General features: G+C 43.4%; 1 protein-coding gene across 1 annotated transcript in view; it reads left to right on the top strand.

The window, feature by feature from the left end:
• Window positions 1-18,245, top strand: part of BNC1 (basonuclin 1) — a 30,167-nt gene extending 11,922 nt beyond the window's left edge. The window contains exons 2-5 of the mRNA XM_032624038.1: window positions 7,826-7,925; window positions 8,989-9,224; window positions 11,227-13,073; window positions 17,527-18,245. Coding sequence (XP_032479929.1) covers window positions 7,826-7,925; window positions 8,989-9,224; window positions 11,227-13,073; window positions 17,527-18,211 — 2,868 coding nt within the window. The 3' untranslated portion in view covers window positions 18,212-18,245. The remainder of the gene's footprint in view (window positions 1-7,825; window positions 7,926-8,988; window positions 9,225-11,226; window positions 13,074-17,526) is intronic.
• The last annotated feature ends 1,600 nt before the right edge of the window (window positions 18,246-19,845 follow it).

Raw genomic sequence — 19,845 nt, forward strand, 5'->3', positions numbered from 1 at the left:
TATCATAGGTATTTTTGGTAGCTCTGTCTGTGCAGAGTCAGATCACTAGAGCCCAGAGGATCTAAGATCTTGCTTGTTGTAGACCTGGTAGCAACAACAGTTTCACTGTGGTAATTGGTCTTTTCAACTCTCCATCTGTATATCCTCATTAATATGACTAATAGGCCTCTGAGATAGGCAGGAACAGATATCCAGCCCACTTTATAGTCAAAGACTCCAAGGCATGGAGCTGAAGGTTATATGGCTTAACAAAAAGTAAGACATAGACTGAGGACATAGATTGTACTACCTCTCAGTGAAAGATGCTCAGTGTGATGAGGGGGAAGGAGTTTAGGTTCCCCAGCTCTGCCTCCAGAGGTGTCATTTTAACAGGCAAATCATATTCGTTTCATACTTTTTTCAAAGGCTCACTGTTAGACTTAGGACAAAACCATACTCCTTGGCCTGCCCCACAAGATCCTATGCACAGTGGTCTCTGTCACCTTTCTGACCCTCATTTTCTACCATTAACCTTACTAACTCCACTCCAGCTACCCTGGCCCCCTTTCTGTTCCCTGAGCACTTTCAGCCTCTTTTATGCCTCAGAGCCTTTGCACTTGCTCTGCCCGAAACACTCCTTCAATCTCCAGTTCTTCACTGGCTCCTTGCCATGCCTTAGGACTTAGTTCAAGTGTCACCTCCTCAAAAGCCTTTGATGATGACCCTGTCTAAAAGGCACTTACCAATACTCCTGCCTCTCCATGCCACCCAGTAAAATTGCTAGCCGAGCTTTCTGCTTATTTCTTCAATAGCGCTTACCTTATTCTGAAAAGGTATTGTTTGTTTGTTTACTTGTTTATTCTGTCTCTCTCTTGTAGAATATAAGCTCCTTGAGGGAAGGGACCTCATCATTCTCATTCAACACTTTAGCCCCCAGAGTTTAGAATGCCTGGCTCATAAACACTCAGTAAATATTTATTCAGTGAATGGGGTTTCTTTACCATATGGAACTTTAATATCCTTATAGTTTCTGTCGAGATTAAATGAAACCATAGATATAAGTGCAGTTAGTACCAGGTACTGATAATTCAAGATATAATCTATGCTCAATATCCAGATTTGAGACCACCCTCAAGTAGCCTATAAGTTCCTAGCTTCCTCATCTATACAACGGGGTGGTGGTAAGAAATGAGATAACACATAGGTACTGCTTACTGCAGTGCCTCACACGTAATAAATAAGCAATCAGTATCATAAACTATGTAACCTTGGGCAAATTACAATCTTCCGTAAGTTCGTTTCCTGAGAATAATTCCCTCCTCACGGTGATGTAGTGAGGATTGAATGTGATCACCTATTACATACGAATGCCACCATGTGGAAGGGCAGACGCTGGAAGAATAGCTAGTCTCGCCTTTGGACTCAGAACTACCCAGTAGAATTTTGTGTGATGATGGAAGTGTTCTCCTCTCTGCTGTCCTGTACAATAGCCACTAGCCACATGTGGCTCCCAAGCACTTGAAATATGACTAAGTGACCAAAGAACTGAATTTTTAAATTTTATTTTATTTTAATTAAGTAGCCACATGTGGCTAGTGGCTACTGTTGGACAAGGCAGACTAAGTAACTTAACCCTACAAAGTTGTCTGGCTGGTATGCAGTTCAGTCTTGTTCCTGAGCCAGATCGCAAATGACTTCCCTCAAAGGGGTCAATACCATGAATCTGGAAATCCCAAAAGTCCTCTATGATTTTTCTCCTCCCCACTTCCATCTGGTCCCCCAAGAGTATCCCCCTGAATTTATCTTCAGTGATATGAAAATGTTTGCATGTACTAGAGATGAAAACAGCTTTGAAGTGCACAGTTTTTACTCTCAAGCTCAATAATTCAAATCCCATCAAAGGCCTGCACTGTCTAGCAGTGGATGTCTGTGCATCTACCCCACTGTGTGCCTGCACTGGCCACTGCTAGGAGTTCAAGTCAGCATCTACTGACAAAAGGCCCATGGCAGCATCTCCCCAAGCTGAAGGTAGAGGGTATCTGGGAGAGGAAGTGGGACCCTCAAATCTACCTAAAATCTAGGTCATGACTTTCCATCCCCAAACTGAAAAAAACCAAATCATCCATCCTATACTGGGTGTATTAGTAATTTTGGGGTGAATGAATGAGCAAATGATAGTTACAAAAAGGCAAACCAGAATTTTGAATGTTGATTTGTAGCACATCAAAGTGATTAATAACAACTCGGAAATAGTCTGATTAAAATGAGTGCGTAAAAAGCAATAATCATGTCTTGATGAGTTCGGAATGTTGTAAACATCTATCTGTCTTATGTTTCTGAAGAATGGAACAAGTATCAGGATTCTGAAAGAAAGGATGTAAGTTTTAAGAGTTTTCCATTATTGATTTACATGAGTACTTTTTGTCCTGTAATTAGAATTTTTGATTTGATTTCATCTTAGAAGTTTTAATTTGTAGATAATGGTGCTATAATTTTACTACATCGTGGGATTCTGAGATGGGTGGAAAAAACCCAAGGGCTTTAATATTGGAAGTTTTCTTAGACACTGTAATTAGCATTTTTAGTTCATAAATAATTCTTCTGAGATTTATTTCCATAGATGTTTAATGAGCTTTATTAAAGCCTTATTCAAACAGGTTCATATAGAACCACATGAATGTTTCTTATAAAGCAGCATTCATACATTGGAATTACAGATAAAACTGCTTAAAATTCAGTCCCCAAACTAGAAGCTGCTATAACTGTGAATAGTCAGGTTAGATCAGGGAGTGTCAACTGGGGGCAGTTTTGCCCCTAGGGGCATTTGACAATGTCTGGAAACATTTTGGTTTTCACAACTGGGGAAGGGAGGTGTTACTGTGGCACCTGGTGGGTAGAAACCAGGGATGCTGCTCGACATCCTACAATGCACAGGACAGCGCCCACCACAAATAATTATCCAGCTCAAAATGTCTATAATGCTGACGTTGAGAAACCCTGAGTTGGTGTCCAGAGATGCAGAAAAAAATGAGTTTCAACCTTAGGCTATGAAATGTGCTTGGAATTGTTCCCTCTGTAGTTTCACTGTGCTGGGCCTGAGATAGTGTCACTCAGAGTTTCCTGGGGGCTTCCCATGAGTCAGCCTTCTGAGCAGACTCTTTAGGGAGTGAAGGAAGTATGTGCTCAAGGACATCTTTCTCTAATTCAGGCAGGTCCTATTTTCCAAGTAAATAAAATGTGAATTCACTTTATATAGTTCCAATACCTTGTTTTTAAAGAATGAATAGCATCTTGAGGGACATAATCCAAAATAAGAACTTTTCTTCTTTTAAAAATTTCCATTAAAACAGTCATATTTGTAGAATGTAGGTGGTGAAATATTTCAGAGGTTTAGTACTAAGTGTGCCGGTAGCTATTGAGAGTATAGATGATTGGTTTGCCTGTGAGCTGACATTCAGGGAGTCGCAGGGAAGTTTAGAAGCTGGACAACATAAGAATGCTGCAAACTGAGGTAATGACACTCTTAAATTTTGACAGTGTGTAGCAGAAACTAAACCATTACTCATTTTTATCCTTTAACTTCCAGTCAAGATAACTATATAATTATGTGTGCAGGTATATAGATGTGTGTGTTTGTATATTTATCAATAATACATTTGTATATGTGTACACAAGTAGAAACTCTATAACCAAAAAGTAAAATAATTTCTGTCATTAGAGCAATATTTCTTGATCTTATTTTTCATTATTCACCCCCCCACACGCATCTAAGGAGACTTTAGAAATTTTTTTCTAATTGTGCCTACCACAATGAAATTTTAGTTTCACACCATATACTATATATCTGTTTATGTATGTATATGTGTGCTCTATACATAAAAAGAATGGAATAGCTTTCACCCTTTGGGGATGGTATACCCCAGATGAGAATGTATGCATTATTAGAGTGAGAGACTGTTCTGACCATCTGGAGTTCTTTATGTTATATTCTATGACTTTACAAAGAGCAAAACCCTTTTACCCGTATTTCCTGTTTTTTGATAGCCTGTTGAAGGGATTAGGTAACACTGTTGCTGTCTGCTGTACACCTCAGTTATAAACAGCCCTATTCCTTCACCTGAAAATCTCTGTCTAGTTGTTCTGTTCAGGCCCATTGTAATCCAAAAGAAATTGTAGATAACGGTCAAATCATGTAAAGTTTAACTTGTATTTAAGGTAGGTCACTGGTTTTTTAAAAGACTTTATTTTTTTAGAATACTTTTAGATCCATAGAAAAATTGAAAGGAAAGTACAAGGATTTCCCATATATCCCCTACCTCCACGTAGGCATAGCCTCCCCTATTTTCAACATCCCTCACCGGAGGGTACATTTGTTACAATTGATGAACCAACATTTGACACATCATAATCACCCAAAATCCATGGTTTAACCTTAGAGTTCACTCTTGGTGTTGTACACCCTATGGGTTTGGAAAAATGTACAATGACAAGTATCTATCATTATAGTATCATACAGAGTATTTTCACTGCCCTAAAAATCCTCTGTGTTCTTCCTGTTCATTCCCCAACCCCTGCCAACCCCCTGGCAACCACTGATCTTTTTACTGTCTCCATAGTTTTCCCTTTTCCAGAATGTTTTAAAGTTGGAATCATGCAGTATGTAGCCTTTTCAGATTGGCTTCTTTCACTTAATAATATGCATTTACATTTCCTCCATGTCTTTTCATGGCTTTATAGCTCATGTCTTTTTTGTGCTGAATAATATTCTGTTGTTTGGGTGTACCACAGTTCATCTATTTCCCAACTAAAGGACATCTTGTCTACTTCTAAGTCTTGGAAATTATGAATAAAGCTGCTATAAACATCCATGTGCAGGTTTTGTGTGGGCATAAGTTTTCAGCTTCTTTGGGTAAATACCAAAGAGTGCAGTTACTGGATTGTACGGTAAGAGTGTGCTTAGTTTTATAAAAAAACCACCAAACCGTCTTCCAAAGTAGCTTTATTACTATTTTGCGTTCTCATCAGCAATGAATGAGATTTCTGTTGCTCCACATCCTCACAATCATTTGATGCTGTCAGTGTTCTGGATTTTGGCCATTCTAATAGGAGTATAGTGGACTGATTTTTTAAAATAATATTTTTATCAAAATATAATTCAATAAAATTCACCCTTATAAAGTATACAACTGAGTGGTTTCACTGTATTCATTGAGTTGTGCAACCATCACTACTGCCTGATTTTAGAACATTTTCATCACCTCAGAAAGAAACTCTGGGGCTCCCCTGGTGGCGCAGTGGTTGAGAGTCCGCCTGCCGATGCAGGGGACACAGGTTCGTGCCCCGGTCCGGGAGGATCCCACATGCCGCGGAGCGGCTGGGCCCGTGAGCCATGGCCGCTGAGCCTGCGCGTCCGGAGCTTGTGCTCCGCAACGGGAGAGGCCACAACAGTGAGAGGCCCGCGTACTGCAAAAAAAAAAAAAAAGAAAAGAAAAGAAACTCTGGTCAAAATTTAAACTATCTGTGTTTCAAAGGGTACTGTGAAGAAAGTGAAAGGATAAGCCAAGGATTGGAGAAAATATTTGCAAATCGTATATCTGGTAAGGGACTTGTACCTAGAGTATATAAAGAACTCTTATGACTCAATGCTAAAAAGACACCCCAATTTAAAAATGGGCAAAAGATCTGTACAGACATACAGATGGCCATCAAGCACATGAAAAGATGCTGAACACCATTAGCCGTCAGGGAAATGCAAATCAAAACCACAATGAGATACCACTTATGCCTGGTAGGATAACTACAGTAGAAAAGGCAAACAGTAACTAGTGTTGGTGGGGATGTGGAGAAATCAGAGCCCTCATAGACTGCTGGTAGGAATATAAACTTTAAAAAACAGTTTGGTATTTTTCTCAAAAAGTTAAACATAGAGTTACTATATGATCCAGCAGTTCTACTCCTAGGAGTATATCCCACGCACTGCAACGAAGAGTAGCCCCCGCTGGCCGCAACTAGAGAAAGCCCACCCACAGACACAAAGACCCAACACGGCCAAAAATTAATTAATTAATTTTTTTTAAAAGATGAAAACAAAAAAGATAACCCTTTACCCCCACTACCACCCATTAGCAGTCACTCCTCATCCCTACCTGCTCCCCACGACCCCGGTAACCACTAGTCTGCTTTGTGCCTCTCTGGATTGGCCTGTTCTTGACAGTTCACATAAATGGAATCATTCCACCTGTGAGTTTTTGTACTTGGCTTCTTTCATTAGCATAATATTTTCAGAGTTCACCCATGTTTTAGCAGGTATCAGTACTTCATTCTTATTGCCTAGTGATATCCCATTGTATGGACATACCACATTTTGTTTATCCATTCATCAGCTGATCAATATTGAGGTTGTTTCCACTTCGGGGCTAATATAAATAATGCTGATTTTAAAGTTTGGGTACAAGTTTTGCGTGGATGTATGTCTTCAGTTCTCTTGAGCTTATACCTAGGAGTGGAATTGCTTGGTTGTATAGTAACTGTGTTTGTGAGGATCAGCCAGACTGTTTTCCAAAGTGGCTGCACCATTTTACAATCCCACCAGCAACTGATTTTTGAGTGAGGACTAGTTATATACTCCTTAAAGTGTCCTAGGCCAGATTCTCCTCTTCCCTGTCCCCACCCAAGGCCACATAGTCCCTTAATTGTCACATGGAGGGTTTAAACCCATAGTCATAGGGCTCTTTCATCCCCTCCAAACACAGAGACACTCCCCAGTGTCAAAGCTCTCTTGAATCATACAGATTCCACACAGCAGTGCTTCCCAGGAATCTCACTGACAGAGCTCCTGTGAGAACTTTTTCTCTTTAATAATAGATTACGTTCCTCAGACCTCTATCCCCTTTTGAGAAATTCATCTTAAAAATGCACGTGAAGTGGCCTTCCCTGGTGGCGCAGTGGTTGAGAGTCCACCTGCTGATGCTGGGGACACGGGTTCGTGCCCCGGTCCGGGAGGATCCCACATGCCGCGGAGCGGCTGGGCCCGTGAGCCATGGCTACTGAGCCTGTGCGTCCGGAGCCTGTGCTCCGCAACGGGAGAGGCCACAACAGTGAGAGGCCCGCGTACCGCAAAAAAAAAAAAAAATACACACGAAGCTTTGTTCTTAATACTAGAACTTTGTTGTCACGTACATCTCCAGTTTCAATTTCAGTTGTGTGTTTGCACACTCCACACCCCCACACCACACCTGACATTTCGACTGCACCTGGGCATCGACGCAGGGCTTGTCCAGCCTGTGTGCATCTGTCGGTCACACAGTCCAGTGAGCGGGGTCAGGGAATCATCGTCAGTGTGGTCAGCCATTGCATGTCCTCAAATCTATCTTGATATTCAGCCTCTGCCTCATTTTGGGGGGTAACGAATTACACATGTGTGTTACTCTCAGTTCTGATTGCTCTCCTATTTACTTGTGTCAGGGTAGCCCTTGTATACCTTTCAGGGTTGCTGTTCTGGTCAACTTAGAGATTCAGTGAGAATGTGACTCTTCTTCACCCTTTCTGTGTCCTTAATAACAAGCAAGATGTTTCCTTCCCACCTGTAATCCTTTCTTATAAAGAGTTCTGGGATTTTAGCCCATTCTCGCATGCAGAATATCTGTGTAGCATGTTCACCGTCTCCAGGTCTGGGGCCAGCTTCCCCGCTTTCCAGGATACACTATACAGGTCTGGGCCTGGCACAGAGTGGGCACACATCACTCAAAGAACGTTGCTCAGTGGAGGAGTGTGTTTTGTTATGTAAATGTGATGTGTGTTCCACACCTCACTAACATGCCAGGTATCCCTGTGTTCTCTTCTGCAGGCCATCGGCTGTACTCTGAACTGTAGTTGCCAAAGCTTCAAACCAGGGAAAATAAACCACCGTCAGTGTGAGCAGTGCAGACATGGATGGGTGGCCCACGGTAACTTTATTTTGCCCCCTCTCTTGGCCTTTAGTGTACCCTTTAAATAACTTACAGTTATTCAGGAACAGATTTAATATCTAAGAATGACAGCTAACATTTGTAAGTTACTGCTATGTGCCAGGTAACAGCCTAAGAGCTTTATATATGTTATCTCTTTGAATCTTAACAACTCTATATGATAAGTGTTTATCAACCCCCTTCTAAAGATGTAGAAAATGGTGCTTCAGGGCTGTCATTCTGCAACAATAGAAATGTTCTGTGCTGCCTAATATAGTAAGTAGCCTCTAACGCAGGGTTGCTAGATGGAAAAACAATGCTCAGTTGAATCTGAATTTCAGTTAAACTATACATAATTTTTTAGCCTAAGTATATCCCAATGAATATTTTTGGTTTAAGTGTATACCACTTATTCATTTTTTATCTGAAATGTATATTCAAGTTTAATTTTTATTTGTTTATTTGCTATACCTGACAGCCCTACACTAGCCACATGTGGCTGCAAGCACTTGAAATGTGACTAGCGCAACTGGTGAACTGAATTTTTAGTTTTATTTAATGTTAATTAATTTAAATCTAAATTTGAATAGCCATATGTGACTGATGACTGTTGCATTGGACAGCATGGAGTTCAGTGGCTTAACTTGCCCAGCCCAACAACTAGATAGTGGCAGACCAGGGCTCAAACCCAGATCTGTTGGATTTCCAAGTCCAGGTTCTTCCCCAGACCCCATGCTTCCTGGTTTTCCATCCTCTTGATTATGCACCTGCCGCCTTCGTTTTTACCTGTTTTCCGTGCACGGTCCCTACTTGCGGCTGTTTTACTCCTTAGGTATGCCACAGGAAAGGGAGAAAAGAAGCCTCTCAGGCTAGTCCATTTTATTTTAGAAGTTCCTGAGAATAACTTGGAGCCAGATAGCTATTAAGATTATTAATTGTTTGCATATTTGTGGTTTTTCTACTGGAACAAATAACTGAGAGTTAGCGCTAACCTACTTCTGTGCAGTGTTTCTCTTAAAAGTAGAATCTTGAAAAACGATATTTCTTCAATTCACTTTTTCAGCTCTAAGTAAGCTAAGGATTCCCCCCGTGTATCCAGCAAGCCAGGTGGAGATTGTTCAGTCCAACGTGGTGTTTGCTATCAGCAGCCTCATGCTGTATGGGACCCAGGCCATCCCTGTTCGCCTGAAAATCCTACTGGACCGGCTCTTCAGTGTGTTGAAGCAAGATGAGGTTCTCCAGATCCTCCATGCCTTGGACTGGACCCTCCAGGATTACATCCGTGGATACGTGCTGCAGGTATGGGGACCATGGGCACTGTTCTCCTAGAATGTCTTCCGAAGCTCGTGTCCATGGAACTGATGTAACCCAGTTGCCTACAGTGAGTGCTACAGCCATTGGTAGTCATCCTTCCCTTTCATAGTCATTTCTAATGTCTTAAGCCCTACCTCATGTTCTGGGTGAAATCCAGTGCCTTTCCTCAAGGTATCTGTAAGACTTGAGGATGCGGGAGCATTACATATTCTCTGATTTAGGTTTCACTCAGCCAGCTCTTCCACAGTCAGCCATTTGCCCCATCCTTGGTGCTGCCTCCGTTTCTTTTATTATCCTCAAACTATTTACTGACACAAGACATCATGTTTCAGATTTTACTGAGAGTGTGGGGTTGAGGAAGGGAACTTACATTGCAGAACGGCACAGCAAACAGTTACAGTTTCATGCCACACCTTCCTGTTCTTTAAAGCCCTCTGCCATCCATCCTACTGCTAATTTTCCTACCCAGGCTCCATCACCTTGTGATATTTCTGTGTGCATGCTCTGGCTCATTCTCTCTCTGCCTCCCCAGTTCCTTTTGGCCTCCTCGCATTTTCTCTACGTCTCTCCATCATTCCATGCCTTTCGTCCCTTCTCTCATCTCTTTCCTTTGCAGAGTAGTTGTACCTCTTTTTCTGTACCATACTGTGGGGGGTAGGCCTTATGCTTCCTATCCAGAGAGGCTATCAAGGTGTTTCAACAGCAAAGAACATATTCCCTGGTGTGAATTCTGTCATTTCTCTGACATATGAAACAGCTACAGCATTTTCTTTCTTGTCACTACGCTAGAAAATGTCAGCTAACTTTGATAAAAATTTCAACGAAATGGGCGGATGAATGTTATTTCCAAGACTAACATACACTTCAGTCTAACTTAGCTGGGCCATAACCCTGAAACAAACACTAATAACAACCATTTATTGACTTAGACCCTCTTCCAGTAATCTCACAAGGTAGGTAGATTATCCCCATTTTCCAGTTGGAAAACCAGAGACTGAGTGCTTCTAAATCTTGCTGAAGTCACTCAGCTTGTATGCAGCAGACTGAGAATTTGAACCCACTTCTTTTGAACTCTGACAATGCCTCCAGTCTTCCTCTGGAAACATGTTTGCTCACCTCGAGTGCAGGACCCCCAGCAGGCTAGAAACCACCTTTTATGTAGAGCAGCATTATGATCTTACATTATGACATAGATCAATATTTAATGATCCTAATAATCTTGCTTTCTAGTGTTAGGATTAAAAATATGGAATCAATTACCTTGAACCTCTAGTGCATGAAAAATTTATGATGTTACATTCCTCATCATCTTCAGAACTCTTACATGCACTGTGAAAAATCTCAGTAGGCCATCAAATACATGTTCTGTGATAAAATATTTATTGTAGTTTTGGGAAAAGTTAGGCCTTGCTAGAGTTTGAAAGATCTCCAACACTCCAGTGTAATTACAGCTCTGCTTTGTGAACATAGGCAATAGATCAATACAGGTTCATTTGTTTTTCAATGTTAGTTGCTTGGGAAAGATTATTAAACTTGCAGCGAATAAATACTTGAACTATATCTAGGCCTGATTGCCTCATCTATACTCTTTAGATAAAGAAGTTACTATTGTTCAAATGATACATATTTTAATTTTAGTGGAGGAAAATTATGCCTGATGCAAGACAACCAATTCGTTTGAAATAAGATGGAAAATAATCACCAAACTTCCCTTAGGCTTGAGTGATATCATTTTATTTCTCTCTTCTGGACCACTGCTTACCTTTGTGCAGTTTATTTTCTGGACAGAGTTTCTGTCCTAGGACAGTGGGGTGAGCGAGGGCTGAACTCATCAAGCCTTGTGCTCACAGGGGTGTCTTTTTCTAATACGTACGAAAGTGCCCTGTGGTGCTGGTGGAGGCCCTGGCCACATACGTGGTTCCTTTCTTAGAGAAAAGGGTAAGGAATCGTAAATTAATTGCCCTTTTTAATTCTGGTTTGGGTTTAGGATGCATCAGGAAAGGTGTTGGATCACTGGAGCATCATGACCAGTGAGGAAGAGGTGGCCACCTTGCAGCAGTTCCTTCGTTTTGGAGAGACCAAGTCTATCGTTGAGCTCATGGTAATTCAAGAGAAGGAAGAGCAGTCCATCATCATCCCGCCCTCCACGGCGAACGTAGATATCAGGGCTTTCATCGAGAGCTGCAGCCACCGGAGTGGCAGCCTCCCCCCTCCTGTAGACAAAGGAAACCCCGGCAGTATACACCCCTTTGAGAACCTCATAAACAACATGACCTTCATGCTGCCCTTTCAGTTCTTCAACCCCGTGCCTCCCGCACTGATAGGGTCAGTGCCCGAACCATATGTGCTGGAGCAGGGTCAGGACCAAAGTCAGGACCCCAAACAGGAAATCCACGGACCCTTCCCCAACAGCAGCTTCTTAACTTCCAGTTCCACCCCATTTCAGGTTGAAAAAGAGCAGTGTCTAAACTGTCCAGGTCCTGTTACTAAAAAGGAAGACAGTGCCCATTTAAGTGACTCCAGCTCATACAACATCATCACAAAGCTCGAAAGGACACAGTTGTCCCCAGAGGGCAAAGTGAAGTCTGAGAGGAACAGCCTCGGCACAAAGAAGGGCCGGGTGTTCTGTACAGCGTGTGAGAAGACCTTCTACGACAAAGGCACCCTCAAGATCCACTACAATGCCGTCCACCTGAAGATCAAGCATAAGTGCACCATCGAAGGCTGTAACATGGTGTTCAGCTCCCTGAGGAGCCGGAACCGCCACAGCGCCAACCCCAACCCCCGGCTGCACATGCCAATGAACAGAAACAACAGGGACAAAGACCTGAGGAACAGCCTGAACCTGGCTGCCTCTGAGAGCTATAAGCGCCCCGGTTTCAGGGTGACTTCTCCAGACTGTCGACCTTTCCCTGGCTACACTGGTTCAGGGGAGGATTCCCGGAGCCAGCCAGCCTTCCCAAGCATCGGCCAAAACGGAGTGCTTTTTCCCAACCTGAAGACGGTCCAGCCGGTCCTTCCTTTCTACCGCAGTCCGGCCACCCCGGCTGAGCTAGCAAACACACCTGGGATGCTACCTTCCCTCCCTCTGCTGTCCTCTTCAATCCCGGAACAACTGGTTTCCAACGAAATGCCATTCGATGCCCTGCCCAAGAAGAAATCACGCAAGTCCAGTATGCCCATCAAAATAGAGAAGGAGGCTGTGGAGATAGTGGATGAGAAGAGGCACACGCTCAGCTCAGATGAAGACATGCCCCTGCAGGTGGTCAGTGAAGACGAGCTGGAGGCCTGCAGCCCCCGGTCAGACAGAGCCCCATTGGGAAGCTTAGGGAAGCCTGGTCCTGAAGGAGAGAGGCCCTGCCATCTCAAACCGGCGATCGAGTCCAGCGGAGCCCTCCGCCAAACCCCCGAGCAGGCCACATACAACTCGGAGAGGGAGACTGAGCAGAAGTCAGTGCTGACCGTGGTGCCACGGGAAGGGGAGGATGGTGGCCGTGAACCTCACCTCACCCCCGGGGTGGAGCCCTGTGTCCCTTTTCCTGACTACGTCAAACTGCAGCAGCGCCTGCTGGCTGGGGGCCTCCTCAGTGCTTTGTCCAGCGGGGGGATGGCTTTTCCTTGTTTTGAAGATTCCAAAGAGCTGGAGCACTCAGGTCAGCACACATTAGCGAGGCCGAAGGAGGAAAATCGCTTCCAGTGTGACATCTGCAAGAAGACTTTTAAAAACGCTTGCGGTGTGAAGATGCATCACAAGAACCTGCATGCCAAAGAAACGCACACGTGCACGATGGAGGGCTGTAAGGCCACGTTCCCCTCCCGCAGGAGCAGAGACAGGTAAGACGTCTGGTGGCAATCATTTCTTCCAAGGCAGGGGTTCTTAAACTTTAGCATGCATCTGAGTCACCTGGAGGGTTGTTAAAACAGACTTCTGAGCCCTCCCCCTAGAATTTCTGCTTCACTTGGTCTGGGATGAGATGTGAGAGTTTGCATTGCTGAGTTCCCAGGGGACACTGATGCTATTCCAGGGACCACAGATTGAGAAACGGTGTTCTATAGCTCCAGATTCCTGGATTTTCAATTCCAGAATGTAAACTCATTTAGCCACAAAACCTGACCTGAAATGATGTGAGGCTATTTTAATCTTTTTAAATCTCCCTTTGTGTGGATTTTTTTACTGTATATTCCGTACAGAAATGTTAATGGATTTATTATGGGGGCATTGCCATGACATGACAGTATATGCATCATTCTGCCTTTTTAAAGCCTGAGAAATTCTGGATTCAGAAACATCTGGCCCCAAGGGCTTGGGATAAGGCGTCATGAACTAGTTCACACAATAGAGGGGGAGGAAGCGGGGGAGCTTTTAAAGTTAGGATTGTAGCTCCCCAAAACTTGTCTGATTTTCATTTCACACTATGAAGTCCACAGAATGAAACGTTTTCTCCGATTTCTATTTAACCACTATTTTTGAAAGGAAGAATGACTGCCTGATTGAAGATTTTTGAAATACTAAGCTATCAAAGAGTAAAGGCAATTCACAGGTTATTTCAGTGTCTGTGATGTATGGTTCAAAGATGAGAAGTCTTTCAGTGCCGGGTTTTCATGACCCCACCACACAGAGTCAGACTGTTTGTACAGAGTGCCCGGGTATAGAGTATCTCTCATCGCTCTGGGGACACAGCACTGGCGTTACTATCTTACTTGTGCTTTTCTTAATGAACTTGAGTCGCATAACCACTCTTCAGGTCGCCTTCCTCCCCAGCCTGTAAAGGGAAGAGGAAGCTTACCAAAAGATGACCCTAGGAGGCTTTAAGGAGAGAACCAGCTCACTGATGAAATGTAGCATTGTGGATGCTAAATGGTTCACAGAATATCAAAATGTTACCTTCTCTCAAACAAGCTTGACTTCGAGCAGCTCAACACCACCATTGCCTCAGTCCAAGTTGTAGCACCTAATTTATTAAGAGGGTGAAAATGTATAGACTCCCACACACATTCCTGGACAGGGCTCCTAAGAACACACACATTGTCTTGAGCAGAGAGGGTACGGCAGGGGTGATATTAGTTAAAATTCCTGTTTCTGTTGCTGGATGTTGCACCAAACCACCAAGATACCCAAATTAGTGAGCCAGTGCCCCTCCTCCACCCTCCAGGAAGGGTGTTCGATCGTGAATAAGCTGTCGTTATAAAGAAGAGATAGTCATATCGGTCAGGTTATCCTTGATATTTATGATACTGTTCTGACCTACATTGTCTACTAAATTAGAAGACATATTGAATTTAAGATACTATTTATATTTATTTTTCATATATTTAACATTTTCTTATTTTGGAACCTATTTGTGATGCAAACCTCCTGCCCCACCACAGGAAAACATCTTTCATTCTAAATGTAAACCACTAATTCTAGTAGTCTAGAACTTGGACTGCATTTTCCCTAGAATCTGTGATTAAAATGATACTATTTTAAACAGGACGTTGTGAGCAGTCCCGGGCCCACCACCATTTTTCTGAGTCAGAGATGAGAATTGCATGGCTGTAATGATAACTGATGTCCTCTCTTCAAGCCACTGCTACTGCCAACAGCAGTTCCTAGGACCCATCACAAAGGGACGAGGACAGCACTGTGGATACTTATCCAACAAATAGTTAATAACCTTCTGTGTTAGGTGCTCTAGACACAGTCCCTGCCCACGAAGGCCAGTGGGGAAGACAGAGCAGTAAGCAGGTGATTACAGCTGAAGGTGGTGGCTGCTAGAAGCGGGGGTGTTCTGTTACGGGCACATGGGAGGGCGCCTAACCAAACTCTCTGAGAAGTTAGGGATGGTTTCCCAGAGGAGTTCTGTCTAATCCAGCAGCTTGCAGAAGTTTTGGTCTCACAGCCTCTTTACAAATTCTTAAAACCTCAAGACCCTCAAGAACTTTTGTCTATTTGGGTTTATATCTATCAATATTTACTGTATTAGAAATTAAAATTGAAAAAATACGTATCACATCACTTAAAAAACCTATTATGCGTTACCATTACATTTTTATGAAAAATAACTACATTTTCTGGATCAAAAACTTAGTGAGAAGTGGCTTTGTTTTACATTTTGCAAACATCTTTAATGTCTGGTCTGGTAGAAGACGACTGGGTTCTCATACCAGCTTCTGCATTCAATCTGTTGCAATATCACAGGTCACGTAGCCTCTGGAAAACTCCACTCTACACTAGTGACAGAATGAGCCTGAAAAGGGAAAACAATGTCTTAGTATCATCATGAAAGGAGTCTGACTTGAGGGACATCCTGAAAGGATCTCAGGGACCACTAGGGGTACCCAGACCGCAATTTGAAAACCACTGGTCTCAGCTAATCTAAATAGTCACAAACGGGAGGGAAGAGTTGGAGGGGGGAGGTGTAGAGGTTGAAGGGAAGAAATGCAGACCTGGGCAGTAGGCACAGCATTAGTCCTGGAAACAGAAAGCCTGGCACGTGGTCCACAGGGTTTTTGAAGCTGTGGTACTCACTGGTCTCAGGGGACATGGCACCTTGGGAAGTGCATCTAACCCTCTGAGGATGGTTAAGGAGGAGAGAGGGCTTCCCACATGTTAGCTCTTGGTGTTCATGGGATCCTCAGGAGTTGAGCAAAGGGCCCAGAGGTTTGCTTTGTTGCATCAGGGACCTTTCTGTGCAAGGTGTTCCAGTAAATGTGTTTGTCAGACGTTTTTTTTGACCACTTGTGTATACTGGAACCTGTATGTCAATCTAATGTCTGGTTTTCTGCCGAGACATACCTGCCCCTTCAACCCAGGGTGCTGACATAATCACAGGGCAGAGTTGCAGTTGAGAAGAGCTGCTTGCAAAGTGGGTGATCTGGGAGTATAATTCTGATTATGTCCCAAGAAAAGAATGTATAAGAGGATTAAAAAGAAGTTCAGGGCTTCCCTGGTGGCGCAGTGGTTGAGAGTCTGCCTGCTGATGCAGGGGACGCGGGCTCGTGCCCCGGTCCCGGAGGATCCCGCGTGCCGCGGAGCGGCTGGGCCCGTGGGCCATGGCCGCTGGGCCTGCGCGTCCGGAGCCTGTGCTCCGCAGCGGGAGGGGCCACAGCAGTGAGAGGCCCGCATACCGCAAAAAAAAAAAAAAAAAAAAAAAAGAAGTTCAGAAGTAAATTTGATACATTTTATGAGTAACACCCCTTCCATATGTCCTTGGAGATTTAGAAGAGAAAATTTGATTCCTTGTCATTTAGGTGAGGGTGTTTTTCCCAGTTTGACCCTGGCATGCATTCTGATCTGTGTTGGAGGAGGTATTTTCCCTGTTTGGAATAATTCTCCAATCACCTTTAAGATTGTACCCTCTGGTAAGGGGTGTTTTTGCTCGTCAATAGTTAGGGGATCTCCGAGCAAGGCCGACATTGATTGACAAGTTACATCCAAATGATATCTTATGAGTAAAAGGCATGTGTCCTAATGGATACTTATTATCTGCCCTTTAGGAGTAATCATTGGGTAGATGGTTGGCAGTGTGCTCACGGTGCTGCATTTGCAGGATTTCTGCCTGGTATATAGTGAAATGTTGCAGATCTGAACTAAATTTAGCACACATACACTCATGCACACACATACAATTTCTAGCCAGTCAGATTATCACACCTGTAGAACTTGCGTGGGGGTGAGCATGCAAATACTCTAGACCACCATGCAAGCCACATAGGAAATTTAAAATTTTCTGGTAGCCACATTGAAAAAGTAAAAAGAAACAAGTGAAGTAAGTGTTAGTAACATATTTTATTTCACTCAGCCTATCCAAAATATTATCATTTTAGTATATGTCATAGCCACCTTTCAGGTGCTCATACACTTATGAGCAGCTGTCATACTGGACAGTGCAGCTCTAGAAGATAAAATGTCCTGGTTTCATTGAAATAAAGTCCTCTGCTTAGTTCCTTATTGTCTGTGACCAGTTTTCTTCTGGGATCTCCTGGTTCCAGTGTCCCAGTTGAACTGGCCTAACTGAAGTAGTCTAGCCATTCTCTAAAGATAAGGTACCAGAACTTACGTGTCAATCAGATCGTGGAAACTGAAGAGAACTACATATTCCGTTGACCTTTCTGGTCAAATGCTAACTTGTGACAAGTGGTGAACGGCAGTGAGCAGTGTCCACCACACACACACTGTATCACTTCTCGCACGCCACAAGCTTTCCTGGTATCTGCCTAGTGTCTCTACGCAGAATGAAGGCTGTCTTTAACACAACAGAAACAACAGCCCAACCCGTTGCTAACCGTCTTTTCACTCTTGTAGACACAGTTCAAACCTAAACCTCCACCAAAAAGTGTTGACTCAAGAAGTGTTGGAGAGCGGTGAAGACCATTTCCATGCAGCTTACTTGTTGAAAGATATGGCTAAGGAGGCCTGTCAGGATGTGGCTTTCACACAGCAAGCCTCCCCGACATCTGTCATCTTCAAGGGAACGAGTCGGATGGGCAGCCTGGTTTACCCAGTAGCCCAAGTCCACAGCGCCAGCCTGGAGAGCTACACCTCCGGTCCACCAAGCGAGGGCACCATCCTGGATTTGAGTACTACCTCGAGCATGAAATCGGAGAGTAGCAGCCATTCCTCCTGGGACTCAGACGGGGCAAGCGAGGAAGGCACCGTGCTCATGGAGGACAGCGATGGCAACTGTGAAGGGGCGAGCCTGGTCCCCGGGGAGGATGACTATCCCATCTGCGTCCTGATGGAGAAGGCCGACCAGAGCCTTGCCAGCCTGCCGTCTGGGCTGCCCATAACATGTCACCTCTGCCAAAAGACGTACAGTAATAAAGGGACCTTCAGGGCTCACTACAAAACTGTGCACCTCCGCCAGCTCCACAAGTGCAAAGTCCCGGGCTGCAACACCATGTTCTCGTCTGTTCGAAGTCGAAACAGACACAGCCAGAATCCCAACCTGCACAAAAGCCTAGCCTCCTCTCCAACTCACCTCCAGTAACAAGGTAGTGGACCACGTTTGCTCAGATAAGCATTTGTCGTAATTCAGGAATAAGGTAGTCCAAAGAAAAGCTTCTAACTCTGTTTAGTTACCATTTGGGGCAAGCGAGGCGAAGAATATTTGAGTTGACTTCATAGTCTTCGACAGCAGGATGAGCAGAAGACAAGCCTCGTGAGAAGTTGCCATTGGGGTGGCGTTTCCTATTATTTTTCTTAGCCCAGGAGGTTTACCACTGACATAACAAAAACTTGCAGAAACGTGGTTTTCCCCAGATTTGTTTACACATTCCCTGGGAGAGCTCCAGGTCTGCAAGTTGACAGCAGGGTCCCAGGACCTGGGGGCAGCTTGAAGTGAGGCTTGTAGTATTAAGGGTCAGTCGAGTGTCCTGGGACACAGACTGTCACCACGGGTGACACCAGGAGCCACTCCCAAAGATCACATTTTTGAGTCCCTGCTTTAATGAGTCTGAAATCCAAACTGGAGTTTGGGAAAATGACTGTTTGAGACTATCCCTCCATTTAGATTGGAGAATTGCCTTTTTTCCCCCTGAAGATCTCATGTGTTACTCCAGGGAGTTCTGAAAGGAAGCACGTTGGCCTCTAATACGTAGGAACACAAATGTTACCCGGGATCTTAGTTCTCGCTCTGTAACACGCGTTAAGAAGCTAGGGGGAAATACTTCATGCACTTAAAAATAGCGGTCTTCAATTTAATTTAAAATGTTTGCTAATATTTAATTTGTGTTTATGTTCTGTGAGTGTTTGTGGTGAGTGCAGACATGTCACAGTGTGACCTCTGGGTCTCTGCTCAAAAGCAGAACAAGTGACAACCTAAACTGCAAAACCACTGCCCATTTTTGTTTGGTGACCTTCAGCGTCTGTTCATTTAGATCCCCTGTGGAACAAACGCAGGCATGATTCTGGCAGGACCATTTGTATATATTCAGCCAGAGTGTGTAGAGAATGTGGTCCTGATGGTGGTTGTGCATTTTCATTATCACTGGATCCCTCAGTCTTCACCCTTTTATAAACGTGTAAGATTAGGATGAACTTTTGAATTTACATGGTAGAAAGAAAAGTAGGACATTATTGCCATACTGTATGTCTTAATATTTAACTTATTCTGAAATATATTCTGTACCATTATACACATTTGCTGTTGTAGAAAAGAAGCATAATAGGTCCTGTGACAGGAGACCCTGTCCTGAAATTCGGCATTTACAATACCCTAAAAGTCCATGGGTGGGAAAAAGAAATTGATTTTGTATTAAAACTTCAAGTTGATCACCTTTTTAAACTCATGGTTGGTTTGAGTAATGAAAAGCATCCTTAAAGAGAATTGGGGCTTTATAAGAGATACTATATTCCTCTGACCCAAAGGTGAAAAAAGCCAATAACCTGTTACTGATTATTTCAACATTTTTTTAAATAAATGTGACAACTTAAAATTTGTCTCTGCTTAAAGTGAGATGTATCTTTCAACTGTTTTGTTACCCAGCTGTTTAATATTCCGTTGTCCCCAAAGTGGAAAAATTTGTATACAAATGAGTTTTCTATGATTTAATAAAAATATATGACACACTTTTTGTTTAAAAAGGCAAACCTTTGTCAAAGCAGTTTTGTCATACATAGTGC

The sequence above is a fragment of the Phocoena sinus genome, chromosome 2 (assembly GCF_008692025.1).
Source record: "Phocoena sinus isolate mPhoSin1 chromosome 2, mPhoSin1.pri, whole genome shotgun sequence".
NCBI classification, from domain to species: Eukaryota; Metazoa; Chordata; class Mammalia; order Artiodactyla; family Phocoenidae; genus Phocoena; species Phocoena sinus.